Here is a 17,710-nt window from a genome sequence, read left to right on the forward strand (position 1 = left end):
TGAAGTGCCTTTTTCCTTACAGAAAACATCACTTCTCTTCTTGCAAATTGATTTTTCAAATTTACAGTTAGGTCTTGAAAAGGGTCTTTCTTTTCAAAAGCAATTATTTTTCATTTTTAAAACTTTTTATTTTGAAATAATTTTAAATTTACAGGACAATTGCAAAAATAAAATACAAAACCCATTCAGAGAACTTCAACATATCCCCCACTCAGATACCCAGATCCACCAACTTTTAGGATCCCTCTTTTAACATAACTTAATAAAAGTATTTAGAATTTCTCTGAACTCTTAATTTTTCAGTTTTGTGAACAACCTCCAAAAAATTGTGCTTGTCTTTGTGCAGAATTCATTAAAATCTGTTTGACATTTCCATCTAAATGTTTCAATATATACTAAAAATGTTGCTTGAATTCCCTTGATTATCAAGTTGCACATCCTTGTCTTTGTGGTAGTAGAACTGATCCTCGCATAGAGAGTCAACTTCCATGAGATGGCTCTGGTTCTGCATTTGAGCATAAAAGTTAGAATCATCCTTTTCTAACCACAACAGGTTGTCCTCTGAATATTTACCTCAGTCTATATCATTGAAGTGCTCTTGTGTTCTTAGTGAACTGGTTTTATTTGAAAGCTCTTGTAATAATGGTACCTGGCTCTTGGAACTGTCTTCAAAATATTTCCCCTCTCCTCTTTCACACTGAAGAGCAGGTTCATCTCCTTGGATTGGAACAATTGTGCTCAGCTTAACCTTCCTGGGCTTATTGTCTTCAGGTGGACGTACAGACTCCTCATGGGCATGAGTGTCTATTGTGTTTGACTGCATGTTGTCCCCTTCGGAATTCTGTGAGGGTCCTATGTGTTCCCCTGAGGTGATCCGATGAGGACTGTCTTTTTGATTTGCATCTGTTCCCTGACAAAAAGGTTTATAGGTACAAATGTCTGAGTCACTTTTGTGGCAGGCGCTCTTATCAAGATCTGAGGGAACTTCAGGGGAACATGGTGGTGTTGGTGGTAAATTGCCCACATTTGAAAAGTCTAAGTCTCTCAGTGAACAATGCCATTCTGCTAACTCTGACTCAGGAGCTATGACACAGTCATAAGTGAACACACCTGGAATTTCATCACTTAGAGGACTGCTGCCCAGTGATCTGGGCAAGGCTGTTGGGTCCTCAAAATTACTGTTGTTAGAGGCCCTTTTCTGATGAGTCTCACACAACTCAGGGTCTGGACCAGAAATGAGAGGTTTTTCAAAGTGATCTTCCTGGCTCTCACATTTCCATGGAATCCTCTGAAAGGGGACATTGTCCTCAAGATTCTCTAATGACATAACACTGTCCACCCTTACCCCTGAGTTCTCATCCCCCAGTGGCTCCCTGACCTTACAGCTCTCCTCACCATGTGTCTCTTCTTCAGTCAAATTCCTTGCACCCTCTGAACTTACTGAACTTAGAGTAAATAAAGACCCTTCATCAGAATTGTAGTTGGTCTCCAACTCAGACTGGGTGTCAGAGGGAGCGTGGTTCTGCATTGGTGCCTTGTTAGTATGAGTGACATCGCAGTCACTGCCCCATCTTGGAGGAAAGACCGATGGATCCGTATCTCCCGGGTCACTGTGTGTGACCACACTGTAGTAGGCTGGAAGGTCTTCCTCAGCAGTGGCCCCCTTGAAACTTTGCTGCCGTGTGCTCAGGGAATTAATGTACGTGCTCACTTGCCTTTCCTTAGAAAATTCTACCCAAGAGCCTGCTGGTTCTGCAGGTAACTCTTCAATGCCCCATCTTTCCTCATTCTCTCCAGTGCTCTGTGATTTCGTATGTGTTAGCATTTTAGAGAGAGAAGCTGTCATTTCTCTTGAGAGTGATGGGTCTAATACATTAGAATCATTGCAGAGTGAACCAGAGCCAGATTGTAATCTGCCAGCTACTGAAGAGATGCTCATTGGAGGCTCCCCGAGAGAATCTTCCTGGGCCACAGCTTTATAATTTAATTCTCTGAAGACATCATTCCTATAGATGTGGTCCTGTGCTGCTGAAATTAGCTCATTCTTCTCAGCATTTGGGTGTTGGCGGAGAACGGAACAGGCTGCACTGTCATTTGGAAGTGCGGGATCACTTCTATTTCCTGCCCCAATGTTGTCCTCGTGTTGTTCTGTGCTCTGTCGGCTACCAGGCTCCTTTCTGCTTGTTCCAAGAGTTCTATCATGAGTGACAGCAGCATGTGGGCTTGGCTCTATCACTGAAAACGCGTCTTGGTTCTGATAGAGGTTTGGATCACGAAAAGCTTGGCACAGCTGTGTCATTGGGTGCTGTATGTTCCCTGCAGCTTCGATTTCATCGTAGAAGCCCTCATTTGAATACACATGTTCTGAGGCAGGGCTTTTGTTCTGACATCTTTGTTGCCACAGTCTGTCAGCATAAGGCCTTGTGAAAGCTCCCAGGAAGAAAGCCACAATGAATGTGATGAACACCGACAGGCAGATGGCCAAGGCAAGGTCCTGGGAAGTGTCTCCCTCACTGTTGGCAGTTTGAACATCCCGGGCACTTCTAACCCATCTTGGCAGCTGGCGTGGCTTCTCACTGCTCTCAGAGCTGACAGGTGCCTTCTTCCCCCTCTCTGCTTTGCTTGTTATGAGGTTTTTCATGTGACTCAGATTAACGTGTGGAAGGTGGGTCTCCTTGGAAATTCTGCCTTTGGGAATCCACCAGTATGCTTCCTCATTTTCTGAAAGTGGGGGGATAAAAAACACATAAGCAGACATTAAAATAAGACTCCAGTGGTTTTAAAAGCTTCTCAGAGTCTTCTTCAATCCTTATCGAGCTATATTTTATAGTGTACATTACATGATGAGAAACAGCTTTAAAATTTTTTAAACATTTTTTGGTCTAAGGCCAACAGTGCGTATATGGCTCTATGCACATTTACAAATGACTATCAGGCTTAGGTCTGCTGCTCCAAGGCCCTGGAGGCTGTGTTTCTTAGGCTTCCTGCCCAACAGCGGCCCAATGGGAAGGAGAAGCAGGACTGGTGGAAGGCCGGCCGTCTGGCGTCTCCTTGCTCCATGCCCTCACCCTCTCCACATTGACCAGAACGTTCCATTAGCCCCTGCGACATCTGCCTCGGCCTGACCCATGCTCGAGGTATCATTTCTTCACTGTTCTCCAGTGTTGGTGACTAGCAAAAATATTCAGGTTTCTCTACTGGTTGCAGATATTATGCTCTCCACACTCAGAATTCCAGTTATGGCTTCTTACAAAAGGGTGAAACAAGTGTGGCTGACAATATTAAAACTTCTCTTTGATCTTCACGGATCTCTTCTAAACCTGGTAGGCATGGACATGTTTCCACTTTAATGGCAGTCCTGAATAGAACAATGTCCTGCTCTCATTAAAAACTAACCAACAAAAAAAACCTGACTTTTTCCAGTTAGGAGTTTGAGATTTAGCCGAGACAGTCAACAGTGAAAAAAAAAATCCAGAATGTTCAACCCCTGGCAAACATACTCTAGCAATTTGGGAGAGTGGTAAAGAACAAATCAAAGAAAAATATATTTTAAAAATATGTATGTTTTGTGTGTGTACAGGTTCACACTTTCAGAGTGTTAGCAAGAATTTAAAATGTTTCAAATTTTTAAAGTTTGTCCTTTGATCAATTATTTGTTAAGAATTAGGATTAAAATGTGACATTTTTGAGCTTTAGGGAAAATTCTCCCCTACTGAAACTTCTGTTCTTGACTGAATCCAATTGTTTGAGTGATTTGAATTATATGTCTTTGACCATATACAGAAAATCATTCATGAACTGAGGAAAACAGTCAGTCACCGATAATTATTCTGTGATGCAGCCCAAGACTGAGGCTGATGACATGGGTCAGTATTCTTGCTTTCAGGGGCCACTGTCCTTGATTTAACCGAGACTACATTTTTCAGTTCATATGGAACCATTTCAGAGAGAGAAGAGGTACTACGGACTTACCTATAGACTTATTGCAAATTGCATTCCACTTTTTCCTCCAGGATTCGGAAATGAAACCTTGGAAGACTGTCACGCTGTGGTCACACCACCAGTGGTTATCAGCCAAGTCAGCCTCCAGCTGGGGAAGTGTGAGGGCAATGGCCATCATTGGGAGGATGGTGGTCAGAGAGTTGCTGCTGAGGTCTACAACCTGCTGGAGAAGAAACAAAGTCAGGGCAGTCTGTCCTGAAGGACATTTAGAGACAAAGCAAGTGACTTAGAGAAAGGCTCTTACATCTCTATGGAGGCAATATGAATTTAGCAGTGAACCTGAGAGTCAGAGAATACAGGATTTAAATTCATGCTCTGCCCCTAACAACTCTGTGAGCCTTGGAAAATTGTTTAATTTCTATGAGCCTACCTTCCAGAGACATAAGGATTAAATGTATGTGAAAGCTCTAAGAATGGTGACTATACCAGTGCTAGAATTTCTAGCACAGTGTTGAATAACAGTGGTGGCAGTGGGCATCCTTGTCTTTTTCCAGATCTCAACAGGAAAGCTTGCAGTCTTTCACCATTGAATACAATGTTAACTGTGGGTTTTATATGTATGCCCTTTATTGTGTTGAGAACATTTCCTTCTATTCCTATCTTTCAAAGTGTTTTTATCAAGAAGGGATGCTTGTCAAATGCCTTTTTGACATTGATCAAGTTGATCATGTCATTTTTCCTCTACAATTTGTTAATGTGGTATATTATATTAATTGATTTTTTAAAATGTAGTATTATTGAGGTATAATCACATACAATACAATCATCCAAAGTGTACAATCAATTGTTCACAGTATCATTAAGTTGTGCATTCATTGCCACAATAGATTTTGAACATTTTTGTTACTCCCCCCAAAAAACTAAGAATAAAAATTAAAATAAAAGTAAAAAGAACACCCAAAACATCCCATACCCCCCTATTACTTATTTACTTTTTGTCCCCATTTTTCTACTCATTTGTCCATACACTGGGTAAAGGGAATGTGAGCCATAGGGTTTTCACAATCACATAGTCACACCATATAAGCTATATAGTTATATGATCATCTTCAAGAATCAAGGATACTGGATTGCAGTTCAAGAGTTTCAGATATTTTCCTCTAGCTATTCTAATAAAGTAAAAACTAAAAAGGAATATCTATATAATGCATAAGAATAACTCTAGAAAGGCCTCTCAATTTCACATGAAATCTCTCAGCCACTGAAACTTAATTTTGTTTCATTGCTTTTCCCCCATTTGATCAAGAAGGTTTTCTCAATCCCACAATGCTGGGTCCAGGCTCATCCCTGGGAATCATGTCCCACTTTGCAAGGGAGATTTACACCCCTGGGAGTCATGTCCCATGTAGGGGGGAGGGCAGTGAGTTTACCTGTAGGGTTGGCTTAGAGAGAAAGGCCACATATGAGCAGCAAAAGAGTTTCTCTGGGGGTGACTCTTAGGCACAATTATAAGTAGGCTTAGCCTCTCCTTTTCAGTAACAAGTTTCATAAGGGCAAGCCCCAGGATCGAGGGCTTGGCCTTCTAAATTGATGGTCTCCAATGCTTGCAAGAATATCAGGAATTCCCCAGTTGGGGACGTTTAATATTCCCACATTTCCCCCAATTCCTCAATGGAGCTTTGCAAATACTTTTTATTCTCTGCCCAAAGTACTCTGGGGTGCATCAAGGCTTCACACTAACCTGTACAATCCAACCAAATCTCACTCCCTATCCAAGGTCCCATGTAATTATGGTGTTTGCATAAACTGACCATACAAGTTAAATTACATAGTGTGCTACATAAAATATAGATTTTGTACCAAATAAATGTTGCTTCCTTTGGTCTCACACAGAAGTTGAAATTTTAAAACACAGTCAATATCTTCTTTTACCTCTTAGTCTGATTCACCTTAGTCCTAAACAAGTCCATTTCGTTCATGTCTCTGATCTCTTTTTCAGTTTCTTTAACATTAATTGATTTTATGGTGCTGAATTGTCCTTGCATACCTGGTCATAAAACCCACTGAACCTGGTGTATAATTGTTTTAATGTACTATTGGATTTGATTTGCAAGTATTTTGTTGAGAATTATTGCATCAATATTCCTTAGTAATATTATTTTCTTGAAGTATCTTTGACTCGTTTTGGTATTAGGGTGATGTTGGTTTCATAGAATGAGTTAGATAGTGTTCCTGTCTCTTCAATTTTTTGAAAGAGTTTGAATTGAGCAGGATTTGTATTAATTTTTCTTGAAATGATTGGTAGAATTCAACAGTGAAGTCATCTGGTCCTGTGATTTATTTTCCTTGTTGAGAGGTATTTGATGAGTGATTCAATCTCTTTGCTTTTAACTGGTCTATTGAGATCTTCTATTTCTTCCAGTCCATGTAGGTTTTTTCATGTGTTTCTAGAGACTTTTCCATTTCATATAAGTTGTCTAATTTGTTGGCATACAGTTGTTCTTAGTATCCTCTAATGATCCTTTTTATTTCTAGGGACTCGGCAGTTACCTCCCCCTCTCCTTTCTGATTTTATTTGTGTCTTCTCTCTTTTTTTCTTAGTCTTGCAAAGTGTTTGTGAATTTTTTGATCTTCTCAAAGAATTGACTTTTGATTTCATTAATTCTGTTGTTTTTATTCTCAATTTCATTTATTTCTGCTCTTTTTTTTGTTATTTCTTTCCCTCTGCTTGCTTTGGTATTAGTTTGCTGTTCTTGTTCTAGTTCTTCCAGGTATGCAGCTAGGTTTTTCATTTTAGGTATTCTTTTTTAATGTAGGCATTTCAGGCCATAAATTTCCCTCTCAGCACTTCCTTCACTGCATCCCATAAGTTTTGATATGTTGTGTTCTTATTTTCATTTGTCTCAAGATATTACTGATTTCCCTTGCAATTTCTTCTTTGACCACTGGTTGTTTAAGAGCATGTTATTTTATTTCCACATATTTGTGAATTTTCTAGTGCTCTGCCTGTTACTGATTTCTATTTTCATTCCATTATGGTCAGGGAAAGTGCCTTTTATAATTTCAGTCTTTTTATACTTTGAGACTTGTTTTGTGACCCAAAATGTGATCTGACCTGGAGAATGATCCATGAGCACCTGCTGTTTTGTGGTGCAAAGATCTACATATGTCTGTTAAATCTAGTTCATTTATCATAATATTCAAGTCCTCTGTCTCACTGATCCTCTTTGTAGATGTTCTATCTATCAATTGGAGTGGCATATTGAAGTCTCCAATTATTATTATAGAGACATCTATTTCTACCTTCAGTTTTGTCAATGTTTGCCTCACGTATTTTGGGACACCATGGTTAGGTGTATAAAAACTTACGATTGTTATTTCTTCCTGGTGGATTGGCCCTTTTTAAATATTTAGTGTCCTCTTTTGTTTCTTATAAAACTTCTGCATTTAAAATCTATTTTGTCTGATATTAGTATAGTGACCCTGCCTCTTTTTGGGTTACTGTTTGTGTGGAATATCTTTTTCCAACCTTTACTTTTAACCTATTTGTGTCCTTGGGTCTAAGATGAGTCCTTTATAGACAGCATATGTGTTCTGGTTTGCCAAAGCCTCCAGAAATGCAATATACCAGAAGTGGACTGGCTTTTACGACGAGGGTTCATTGGTTCACAAATATACAGTTCTAAGGCCATAAAAGTGTCCAAACTAAGGCATCAACAAGAGGATGCCTTCACTGAAGAAAGGCCGACGATGTCTGAACACCACTGTCAGCTGGGAAGGCATGTGGCTGGAATCTGCTGGTCCTCTTCTGGGGTTAGCTTCTTGTTTCTGTTGCTTTCTCCAGAATATCTCTGAGCTTCAGTCTTAGCTTCTTTCTCTCAGCTACTCTGTGTCCTTGCTTGTTTCTCCCGGTGCATTTCTCTCTAGCATCTTGGGGTCCTCTATTAGCTTCTCCAGAGAAAACTCTGGATTTCATCTCTTTGCTTCATCTCCTGGTTCTGGTTTTAATAGTTGTCTCCAAAATATCTCTGGGTGTTTTCTCTCTAAGCATCTCTGAGCTGTCTTCAAAATGTCTCTGCCTTTTATCTTCTCATAAAGGACAGCCGTAAGCTAATTAAGACCCACCTTGAATGGGCAGGGTCACATCTCCAAAGGAACAACCTAATCAAAAGGTCCCACCCACAATAGGTCTGCACCCACAAGATTGGATTAAAAGAACATGGCTTTTCTGGGGTACATAATTGATTGAAACCAGCACAATATAGGCAGCTCATGTATTTTTTTAAAATCCATTCTTTTGATTGGGGCATTTAACCATTAAGATTCAGTGTTATTACTATAAGGGCAGTACTTATTTCAACCATTTTATTCTTTGATTTTTATATTTCATATCTTATTTTTGTCTCTCTTTTAAGTTGTTATCTTTACTGATAAACGTCATTTCTACACTGTCCTCCGAGCCACTCTCTCCTGTCTTTTCCTTTAAGCCTACAGAACTCCCTTTAATATGTATTTCTTGTAGTAAGGCAGCTCCCTTGTTGATGAAGTCTGTCAGTTTCTGTTTATCTGTGAATATTTTAAATTCTCCCTAATTTTTTACTATTTTTTATTGTAGAATATTACATATATACATAGAAGTGATAACTTTCCAAGTGCAATTTAACAAGTAGTTAGAGAGCAAATTTCAAAGAATGTTTCAAAGTTTCAGTTATTTCCTTATTGTGAAATATAGCATATATGCAAAAAGGTAATATCTTCCAAAGTATGATGTGACAACTAGCTATATAGGAAATTTCCAAAAATGTTATGACTTACATAACATAGATTCAGTTATTTCCTTATTTTAAAATATAACATATATATAAAAAAGTGATAACTTTCAAATTACAATTTAACAAGTAGCTATAGAACAAATTTCAAAGGATGCTAGGGGTTACAGTTCCACCATTTCTCTCCCTAATTTTTGAAGGACAGTTCCACCAGATAAAGTATTCTTGGCTTGCAGTTTTTCTCTTTCAGTACCTTAAATATATCATACCACTGCCTGCTCACCTCCGTGATTTCTGATGAAAAATTGGCACTTGCTGTTCTTGTGGTTCCCTTGTATATGATGAATTGCTCTTCTTTTGCTGCTTTCAGAAATTTCTATCTTTAGCAGGTGACATTCTGATTAGTATGTGTCTCAAAGTATCTGTTAGGATTTATTGTTTGGAGTATGTTGTGCTTCTTGTACATGTAAACCTATGTCTTTCATAAGAGTTGGGAAATTTGGGGACATTATTTCCTCAAATATTCTTTCTGACCCTTTTCCCTTATCTTCTCCTCTGAGATGCTCATGATGCAGATGTTTGTGTGCTTTGTGTTGTTATTCAAATCTCTGAGACCCTGCCAATTTTTTTTCCATTCTTTTCTCTATATGTTCTTCTGTCTGTAAGATTTCAATTGTCCTGCCCTCTTGGTCGCTGATTCTTTCTGTGCCTGTTCAGATCTGCTGTTGTATGCCTCTAGTTTATTTTTATTCTTTCCTACTGTATCTTTCATTCCCATAATTTCTGTTATGTTTCTTTTTATACTTTCAAATTCTTCTTTTATGCTTACCTGACATCTTAATATCCTTGATCTCTTTAACCATATTTTCCTTCCTCTCCTTGAACTTATTTAGATTTGTTTGGACATCTTTGATTAGTTGTTTGAAATTCTGTGTCTCCTCAGAAGTTTTAATTTGTTCCTTTGACTAGGCCATATCTTCCTGTGTCTTAGTATGGCTTGTAATTTTTTGCTGATTATCTTGATGAGTTTACTCTGAAAGTCAGTTTCTCTCACTTGCTTATGGTTTTATTGTTGATTGCCTTTGTGTTAAGGCTTTTCTCTAACACTTGGTTCAACTTATTCTAGACCTTTAGGATTTCCCATGTTTAACTGCCCAGATTTTTTTCAGCTTTTCTTTATCTGATTCTTCCTTGGATATGTGGTAACTAGAATCTATAATTAACAGTAACATTGTAATATGCTTACATTAATTGTAACAAAGGTAATATACCAAAACTAAATGTCTATAACAGGGGGATAAAAGGGAGGGGTATGGGATTCCTGGTGTTGTTGTTGTATGACTTTTTCATTGTATTTTATTTTACTTTAAAAATTTTTCCCCTCTATCCTTTTTTATTCTTCATGTTTAAATCTCCTCTTCCTCTTTCATTGTGGAAGAAATGTAAATGTCCTCATATAGATTGTGGTGGTAAACACATAACTATGTGATTATACTGGGAATGATTGATTGTTTACTTAGGATGGATTGTATGGTTTGTGAATAAAACTGTTTAAAAAATAAACAGATGGATACAAGTACCAGAGAAAATGTGGCAGCAGTTATGTACCTATTCATTGTTGGCGGGGGAGTAGAATGGTGCAGCCTATCTGGAGGGCAGTGTGGTATTTCCACAGGAAGCTAAGTATGGGGTTGCCATATGGTCCTGCAATCCTGTTATTGGGTATATACTTGAGGAACTGAGAGAAGGGACATGAGTGGACATTTGCACACTGGTGTTTATGGCAGCAGTATTCATGATTTGCAATGGATGAAGGTGGCCTAAAGGTACATCAACTGATAAAGGGAATGGTGAATTGTGGTGTGTAGACACAATGGAATATTGAGCAGCGGCAAGAAGGAATGAAGTTTTGAGGTATGCAACTAGGTGAATGGACCTTGAGGACAGTAGGTTGAGTGAAATAAGCTGGAAATGAAAAGACAAACATTATAATGCCTCACTAATATGGACTAATAATAATGTGCAAACTCTGAGAATTGAATCTGGGAGCATAGGTTATCAGGGGAAAACTTACGGTAGAGGTTCCTAGCCTGTTAAGAGGCTGAAAAGATCAGACTTCTGTTGGATATATGAACCAAATGGGCTCGGTTGAGATTGGGGTAGATCAGACTAAAGAGTAGAGGATGATATTAAATGTGTTTTAAAACTTCAGCTTCTGTATGGGATCAAAGAAGAGATGTTTATTTGGTGCAAAATCTATATTTTCTATAGCACACTATGTAATTTAACTTGTATGGTCAGTTTACTAAAACACCATAATTACATGGAACCTTGAATAGGGAATGAGATCTAGTTGGTTTGTACAGGTTAGCGTGAAGCCCTGATACATCCCAGAGTAATTTGGGCAAAGAATAAGAAGTATTTGCAAAGCCCCATTGAGGGATTGAGGAAAATGTGGAAATATTAAACTTCCCCAACTGGGGAATTCCTGATATTCTAACAAGCAATGGGGACTACCGGTTTAGTAGACCCAGTCCTCGGTCTGGTGGCTTTCCCTTATGAAGCTTGTTACTGCAAAGGAGAGGCTAAGCCTACTTCTGATTGTGCCTGAGAGTCATCCCCAGAGAACCTCTTTTGCTGCTCAGATGTGGCCTCTCTCTAAGCCAACCCTACAGGTAAACTCACTGCCCTCCCTCCCATGTGGGACATGGCTCCCAGGGGTGTAAATCTCCCTGGCAACATGGGATGTGACTCCTGGGGTTGAGCCTGGACCTGGTATCATAGGATTGAGAAAGCCTTCTGGACCAAAATGGGGAAGAAAAATGAAACAAACCAAAGTTTCAATGGCTGAGAGATTTCAAATGGAGTTGAGAGGTCATTCTGGAGGTAACTCTTATGCATTATATAGATATCCCTTTTTACTTTACTAGAATAGCTAGAAGGAAATTTCTGAAACTCTTGAACTGCAATCCAGTATCCTTGATTCTTGATGATCGTGTAATTATATAGCTTATATGGTGTGAGCGTGTTAGTGTGAAAACCTTATGGTTCACACTCCCTTTACCCAGTGTATGGACAAATGAGTAGAAAAATGGGGACAAAAAGCTAATGAATAATGGCGGGGGTGGGGTGGTGGTGTATGGGATGTTTGGGTGTTCCTTTTTACTTTTATTTTCTTTCTTATTTTTATTTTTTTTGGAGTAACGAAGATGTTCAAATATTGTTTTGTGATGATAAATGCAATGGTATTATGGTATTGTGGACATCTGTTGTATACTTTGGATGATTGTATGGTATGTGAATATATTTCAATGAAATTGCATTACAAATGAAAAAAAAAATCTGTATTATGTACCAGACATTTTCTAATAGAAAAGATAATGGGCATGATGTGTTTCCTCAGAGAGTTACAGCCCCATAGAAGGATTATGGAGATACAGTTATTAACAAATAGCCATACCTAAAACTAAATAATTTCAGGAGAGCTATGTCAATGAGGAAAAAGTATATCAGATTATTGTCATCGTGTGTAAAAGGGGGTCCAATTCAATCTGAACACCCAGGGAAGGCAACCTTGAGGAAGTGACATTTAAGCAAAATCTGGAAGGCTTAATAAGAGTAGTTAGGTCTTCCAGGCAAAAAGATCAGCAAGTGGGGAAGGCTTGAGGTGAAGATAAAGGCAGGACTGCAATGTGCAAAGTGTGAATGACTTAATCTGGAAAGGCAGGTAGGGATTGAGAAATCTTAGAAGGATTTTTAAACAAGAAGTGGCATAATCAGATTTGTATGTTAAAGACATAGTATATTATGGTCATTTTAGAAATTCTTATTATGGTCTATATAGGGCTTACTGTATTCTAAGTACTGTTCTAATCAGTTTTATATGTATTAAAACATTTAATTCTCTTAAAACTGTATAAGGAAGGAATTACATTATCTCCATTTTACAGATGACAAAACTGAGGCACAGGGAGGTTTGGTAACTTTCCCATGATCTTGTGACTGGAAAGTGGAAAAGCCTAGGTTTAACCCTAGGGAGCCTGGATCCAGAGTCTACTGCCCTCACCACTGCTTCACTAGACACCCCTCTATAGAGTGGGACCCAGGGGAGCCATTCTGATTGAAAGAGTGTGTGGAGGCTGGAGACTTGTCTTGCAGTTATGCTTGAGTAGCATTTACATAAAACTGGGAAAAAATATCAGTTGTCTACCTCAACACTGTCTAATATGACAGCCACTGGTCATGTGTGGTTATCAATCAATTGAACCAGATTTTGAAGACTAAGTACACGCACACACACACAAAGAATGTAAAATATCTCATTAGTAATTTTTGTATTGATAACATTGTAAAGAGAATATTTTGGATATGCTGATTGAAATAAAATATATTACTAAAATGAAATTTACTTGTTCATTTTACTTTTTTAACTTAATTACTAGAACATTAAAAATTACATATGTGGCTCACATTATGTTTGTATTGAACAATGCTGGACTTTATCAAAGAATGGGGTATGTGATGGAGGTTACAGGGGCAGGGAACTAAAACCTCTCCCAAGTCACCGCTGGGTGCCACCACTAGGGGCCAGCCTGGTGTTTCTAAAAGAGCACTGAGGGAAGATTTTACAACATCCTCCCAAAGGCAAAGGGGTGGAGCAAAGTGCTTGCAGGAAAAGGGACTGAAGCTGCCAAACCTAGGGGAAAGCTTTGGGGGTTCCTCACCCTCAGCTATGAGGATTTCAGGGAGATTAAATATATGGTGCCCAAGAGACAGGCAGTATGGCTCCAAATTAAGGTATGGATCCCCAAAATGTGGGCCCAATATTTAGAACAGTGTGGGCAATAGGAAGTGCTATACAAGTATGAGCTATTAGCATTATCATTATTATTATACTGTGTCCAATTTGGGCATGGATGCAAAGGGGTCACTGGCCTTCAGAGGACCATGTAGTCCTGTATTGCTGACATCTCAGCCTTGGCCAGGGTTCAGAGGGACCTCCCCAAGTGTTCCAGACTGCAGATGACCCCTGGGACCTTTGACCTTGAAGCTTAGGGAGGGAACCTCAATAATAACTAAGATTTAATTTCTTGCCACATGAAAACTGGAAACTTGAAGTTAGATTTAGTTTGATTTAGAAAAATAATGTGCCAATTCTTGCATCTGGGAATTGTAGGTGTGTAAAATTCATGCACAATACCATTGCCTTTGATTTTGAGTCAGCTCTTGGAAGGGATCTTAAAATAGACTTATCTTTTTTTGATTAATAGTCAGTACTACTGGACATGAAGAAACTCTTCAGTGGAAATAGTCTTCTAATGTAATTGTTTATATTTTTGCATATTTAAATTATAAAAATGATATTAGAACCTGTAATTTTTTGAGGTCTTTGAAGGCTTCTGGGTGAATTCTGAATATCTTGTTGCTCTTTAAATAAAGATTCTCCAGTTGTATGCAGTTATGAAAATCAGTCAAACCAACTTGCGATATCTCATTGAATGACAGATCCAAACTCTGTAATGACTTCAGTGTCCATAGTCCTGTTAAAATTAAAAAGCAACTTAAAATCTAAGCTTGTGACATTCACTGCAGCATTATTTATAATGGTAAAAAATTAGAGATGACCTAAATGGCCTTCAAAAGAGATGTGGTTAAACAAATTATGGTAAATCAATACTAGGAAATACTATGTAGTTTTAAGAGAGGATGGTGTAGATCATTATATACAATTCCAGTGTATATAATGGAGGAAAAGGTTAAGGTGCAGAACAGTAGAAAGTACAATTCCAATGTTTTTGGAAAAAATCTACCACACACAAACACATCCATGTGTTTTGAATGAACAGAGAAAAGAGTCTGGAAATAAAAATAGGTTACTATTAAAAGCTAAACCATTAATAGTACCTTCATTTAGGAGTAGAATACTTGAAGAAGGTAGGGTGGGATAAGGGAGGAAAATTTGTTTTATTTTACGTACTTTTGAATTCTTTCTTTCAAACAGCATGTGTTACTTGTCTAATAAGAGCATCAATTAAAAATGAAGGAGGTGATAAGTAAATACTTGTTTATTTGATTAAACTGTAAGTAAACTAAATACACTTATCTATGTTATGGTAATAGAGGAAAAGTTGTTTTGATGCTTTATTTAAATGGATGAATTCTTTCAATTTTAAAATTTTCTTATTCTATTTTATAGCTATATCCTTTCTTTTAACTATATGTTATTGTTGATACTATGACTACTATCTAGGCATTCTTACATCTTTCAAAGGTAATAAGTTAAAGCTAGATTTTGTTTCCTGGCAAAATACTCTGAGTTTTGATCTCTGCCTTTGTATTTCACTAATGCCAGGAGGCCCATTTGGCACTGAACATAAATGAAGTTTGAGAATGAGGTGCCAGTCACAGCAGTCTTCCAAATTTGATTTCCCATATGAGCCCTGAGAGGAAGTGCCTGCATTTTCACATTTCCTTCTGCTCTAGTTTCACATGTAGGATGTGTCTTTAATCAACTGCTACATAACAGACCAGGTTGGCTCAATTCCAGCAGGTTTTCTTCCTAGCTTACTATCTGCAAGTTATTGTAAGACTGATTTTGCAGAGAGATGATGACTTAATTGAAACGGCTGCACCATCGAGGTTGTCTTTGTTCACCTCAGTTGTAGAGACTAAGCAAAGTGACCATCGGGATGAGAAATCAATCAAAATATTATTAGCAAGGCACTTGGCGCTGAGGAAAAGCAGAGCATAGCATCTTTGCTCTTAAAAAGTTTACAGTCTGGATGAGAGATAAGGCATACATGCAAGAAGAAATTGCTAGTTATACAAAGGAGTTCATCACAAGCACCATGTGATTATAAATTAACTGTCGGCTTCTCCACCAGATGACCAGTCCTTTCAAGGCAGAATTCACATTTCTGAACTCCTGCATTATCTGGTATATATCATCATTCAGTGGGCTGGAGGTCACAGTGTTTGGCCTGCACAGAGATTTAAAATTATTGAGCCAACATTAAAGAATCATTACAAAAACGTGGATTCTCTTGGGAAATTGAGAGTTCCAAATGGCACAAAAACATTTGGCTGGAGCTGAATGAGGGCTGCCTGCTTGGTGCTTACAGGAGAGTGTTATTTCTTTGTCCTCTTGTCTGCATCAAAGATAGAGAAACAAAGGATAGGCCAAAAAGCCTGAAGGTTTTTTTTTGTTTGTTTTTGTTTTTGTTTTTGACTTTTTTTTTTATTAAATTCAGTTTTATTGAAATACATTCACACACCATACAATCATCCATGATATACAATCCACTGTCCACAGTATGATAACATAGTTATGCGTTCATCACCACAATCTATCTCTGAACATTTTCCTTACATCAGAAAGAACCAGAACAAGAATAAAAAATAAAAGTGAAAAAAGAACACCCAAATCATCCCCCCATCCCACCCCATTTGTCCTTTAGTTTTTATCCCCATTCCTCCACTCATCCATACACTAGCTAAAGGGGGTGTGATCCACAAGGTCTTCACAATCACACTGTCACGCCTTGTAATCTACATTATTATATAATTGTCTTCAGGAGTCCAGACTGCTGGGTTGGAGTTTGGTAGTTTCAGGTATTTACTTCTAGCTATTCCAATACATTAAAGCCTAAGAGGTGTTATCTATATAGTGCCTAAGAATGTCCACCAGAGTGACCTCTCGACTCCATTTGGAATCTCTCAGCCACTGAAACTATTTCGTCTCATTTTGCATCCCCCTTTTGGTCAAGAAGATACTCTCAGTCCCACGAAGCCGGATCCACATTCATCCCCGGGAGTCATACTCTGCGTTGCCAGGGAGATTTACACCCCGGGGGTCGGGTCCCACGTAGGGGGGAGGGCAGCGAGTTCACCTGTCGAGATGGCTCAGTTAGAGAGAGAGAGGGCCACATCTGAGCAACAAAGAGGTACTCAGGGGGAGACTCTTAGGCACCATTACATACAACTTTAGACTCTCCTTTGTGGTAATGAGCCTCATAAGGGCAAGTCCCATGCTCGAGGGTTCAGCACATCAAACCGCCAGTCCCGATGCTCGTGACAACATCAACACCAGTTCAGGTGAGGATGTCCAACACATCCGCACCTTCCCCCAGATCCTCGGGGCTGGGGAGGGGGAGGCTGTAAATATATTTTTTATTGTCTGCCCAAATTACTCTAGGATGTGTCACTATTTCACTCCAGCCTATACTAACCTACCATATCTCACTTTCTATTCAAAGTTCCATGCGATTGTGGTGTCTGAACAAATCGACTGTAGAGTTGTACCGTTTAGAAAATTTAGATCCTGTACCAAATAGATATCTATTCCCTTGGTCTCATATGAAAGTTGAAGTTTTAAAACACAATCAGTTTCAACCTTTATCCTTTAGCCTGGCTTGCCCTGGTCTTAACCAGACCTGCTTCATTCATATCACTAATTGAAGTTTGGGCTCTTTTTCAGCTTTTTTTTTTTTTTTTTTTTTTGGCAGTGGCTGTATGCACTAATACTGACATTCATATCTGCCGAGCTCTAGCTCTGAGTTTCAGGTGTCTTAGAGATATGCATTGTTCCAGAGACCAATCAGGTTATACGCTAGGGGATCAGCATCTCAAAGTTTAGAGATAGGCCTTACAATTCAGCGATAGAGTTAACTGCTGTAAGAGCTTACAATCTAGGGACTATTGCAATTATTGTGTCCACGTTAGGCTATGTTCTAAGATTCAATTCTGAGTTTACACATTGTAGTTAGTCCATATAGGTGAGGCATCATCCCTCTCACCATGTTTTCTCCAACACTTTTACTCCTATATATATATTTTCCTACAATTTTATAGAGTTATGTTCACATACCATACATTTATCCACAGTGTACAATCAGTTGTTCATGGTATCATCATAAAGTTGTACATTTATCACCACAATCAGCACTTGAACATACTGATTACTACAAGAAAAATTTTTTTTTTTTTTTTTTTTTTTTTTT

The 17,710-nt window shown here is 38.5% G+C and overlaps 1 protein-coding gene across 2 annotated transcripts in view; it reads right to left on the reverse strand.

The window, feature by feature from the left end:
- Nucleotides 1-211: 211 nt before the first annotated feature.
- LRRC66 (leucine rich repeat containing 66) overlaps nucleotides 212-17,710 on the reverse strand; it is a 54,749-nt gene continuing 37,250 nt past the window's right edge. The window contains exons 3-5 of one of the 2 annotated variants that reach the window (XM_037829786.1): nucleotides 14,082-14,251; nucleotides 3,973-4,162; nucleotides 212-2,721 (exon numbers count right to left, since the gene is read on the reverse strand). In XM_037829786.1, coding sequence (XP_037685714.1) covers nucleotides 575-2,721; nucleotides 3,973-4,162; nucleotides 14,082-14,251 — 2,507 coding nt within the window. In that variant the 3' untranslated portion in view covers nucleotides 212-574. Of the gene's footprint in view, nucleotides 2,722-3,972; nucleotides 4,166-14,081; nucleotides 14,252-17,710 lie in introns of both variants that reach the window. The other variant, XM_037829785.1, reaches the window with a different exon arrangement.

Source organism: Choloepus didactylus, chromosome 3 (assembly GCF_015220235.1).
Source record: "Choloepus didactylus isolate mChoDid1 chromosome 3, mChoDid1.pri, whole genome shotgun sequence".
Classification (NCBI taxonomy): Eukaryota; Metazoa; Chordata; class Mammalia; order Pilosa; family Megalonychidae; genus Choloepus; species Choloepus didactylus.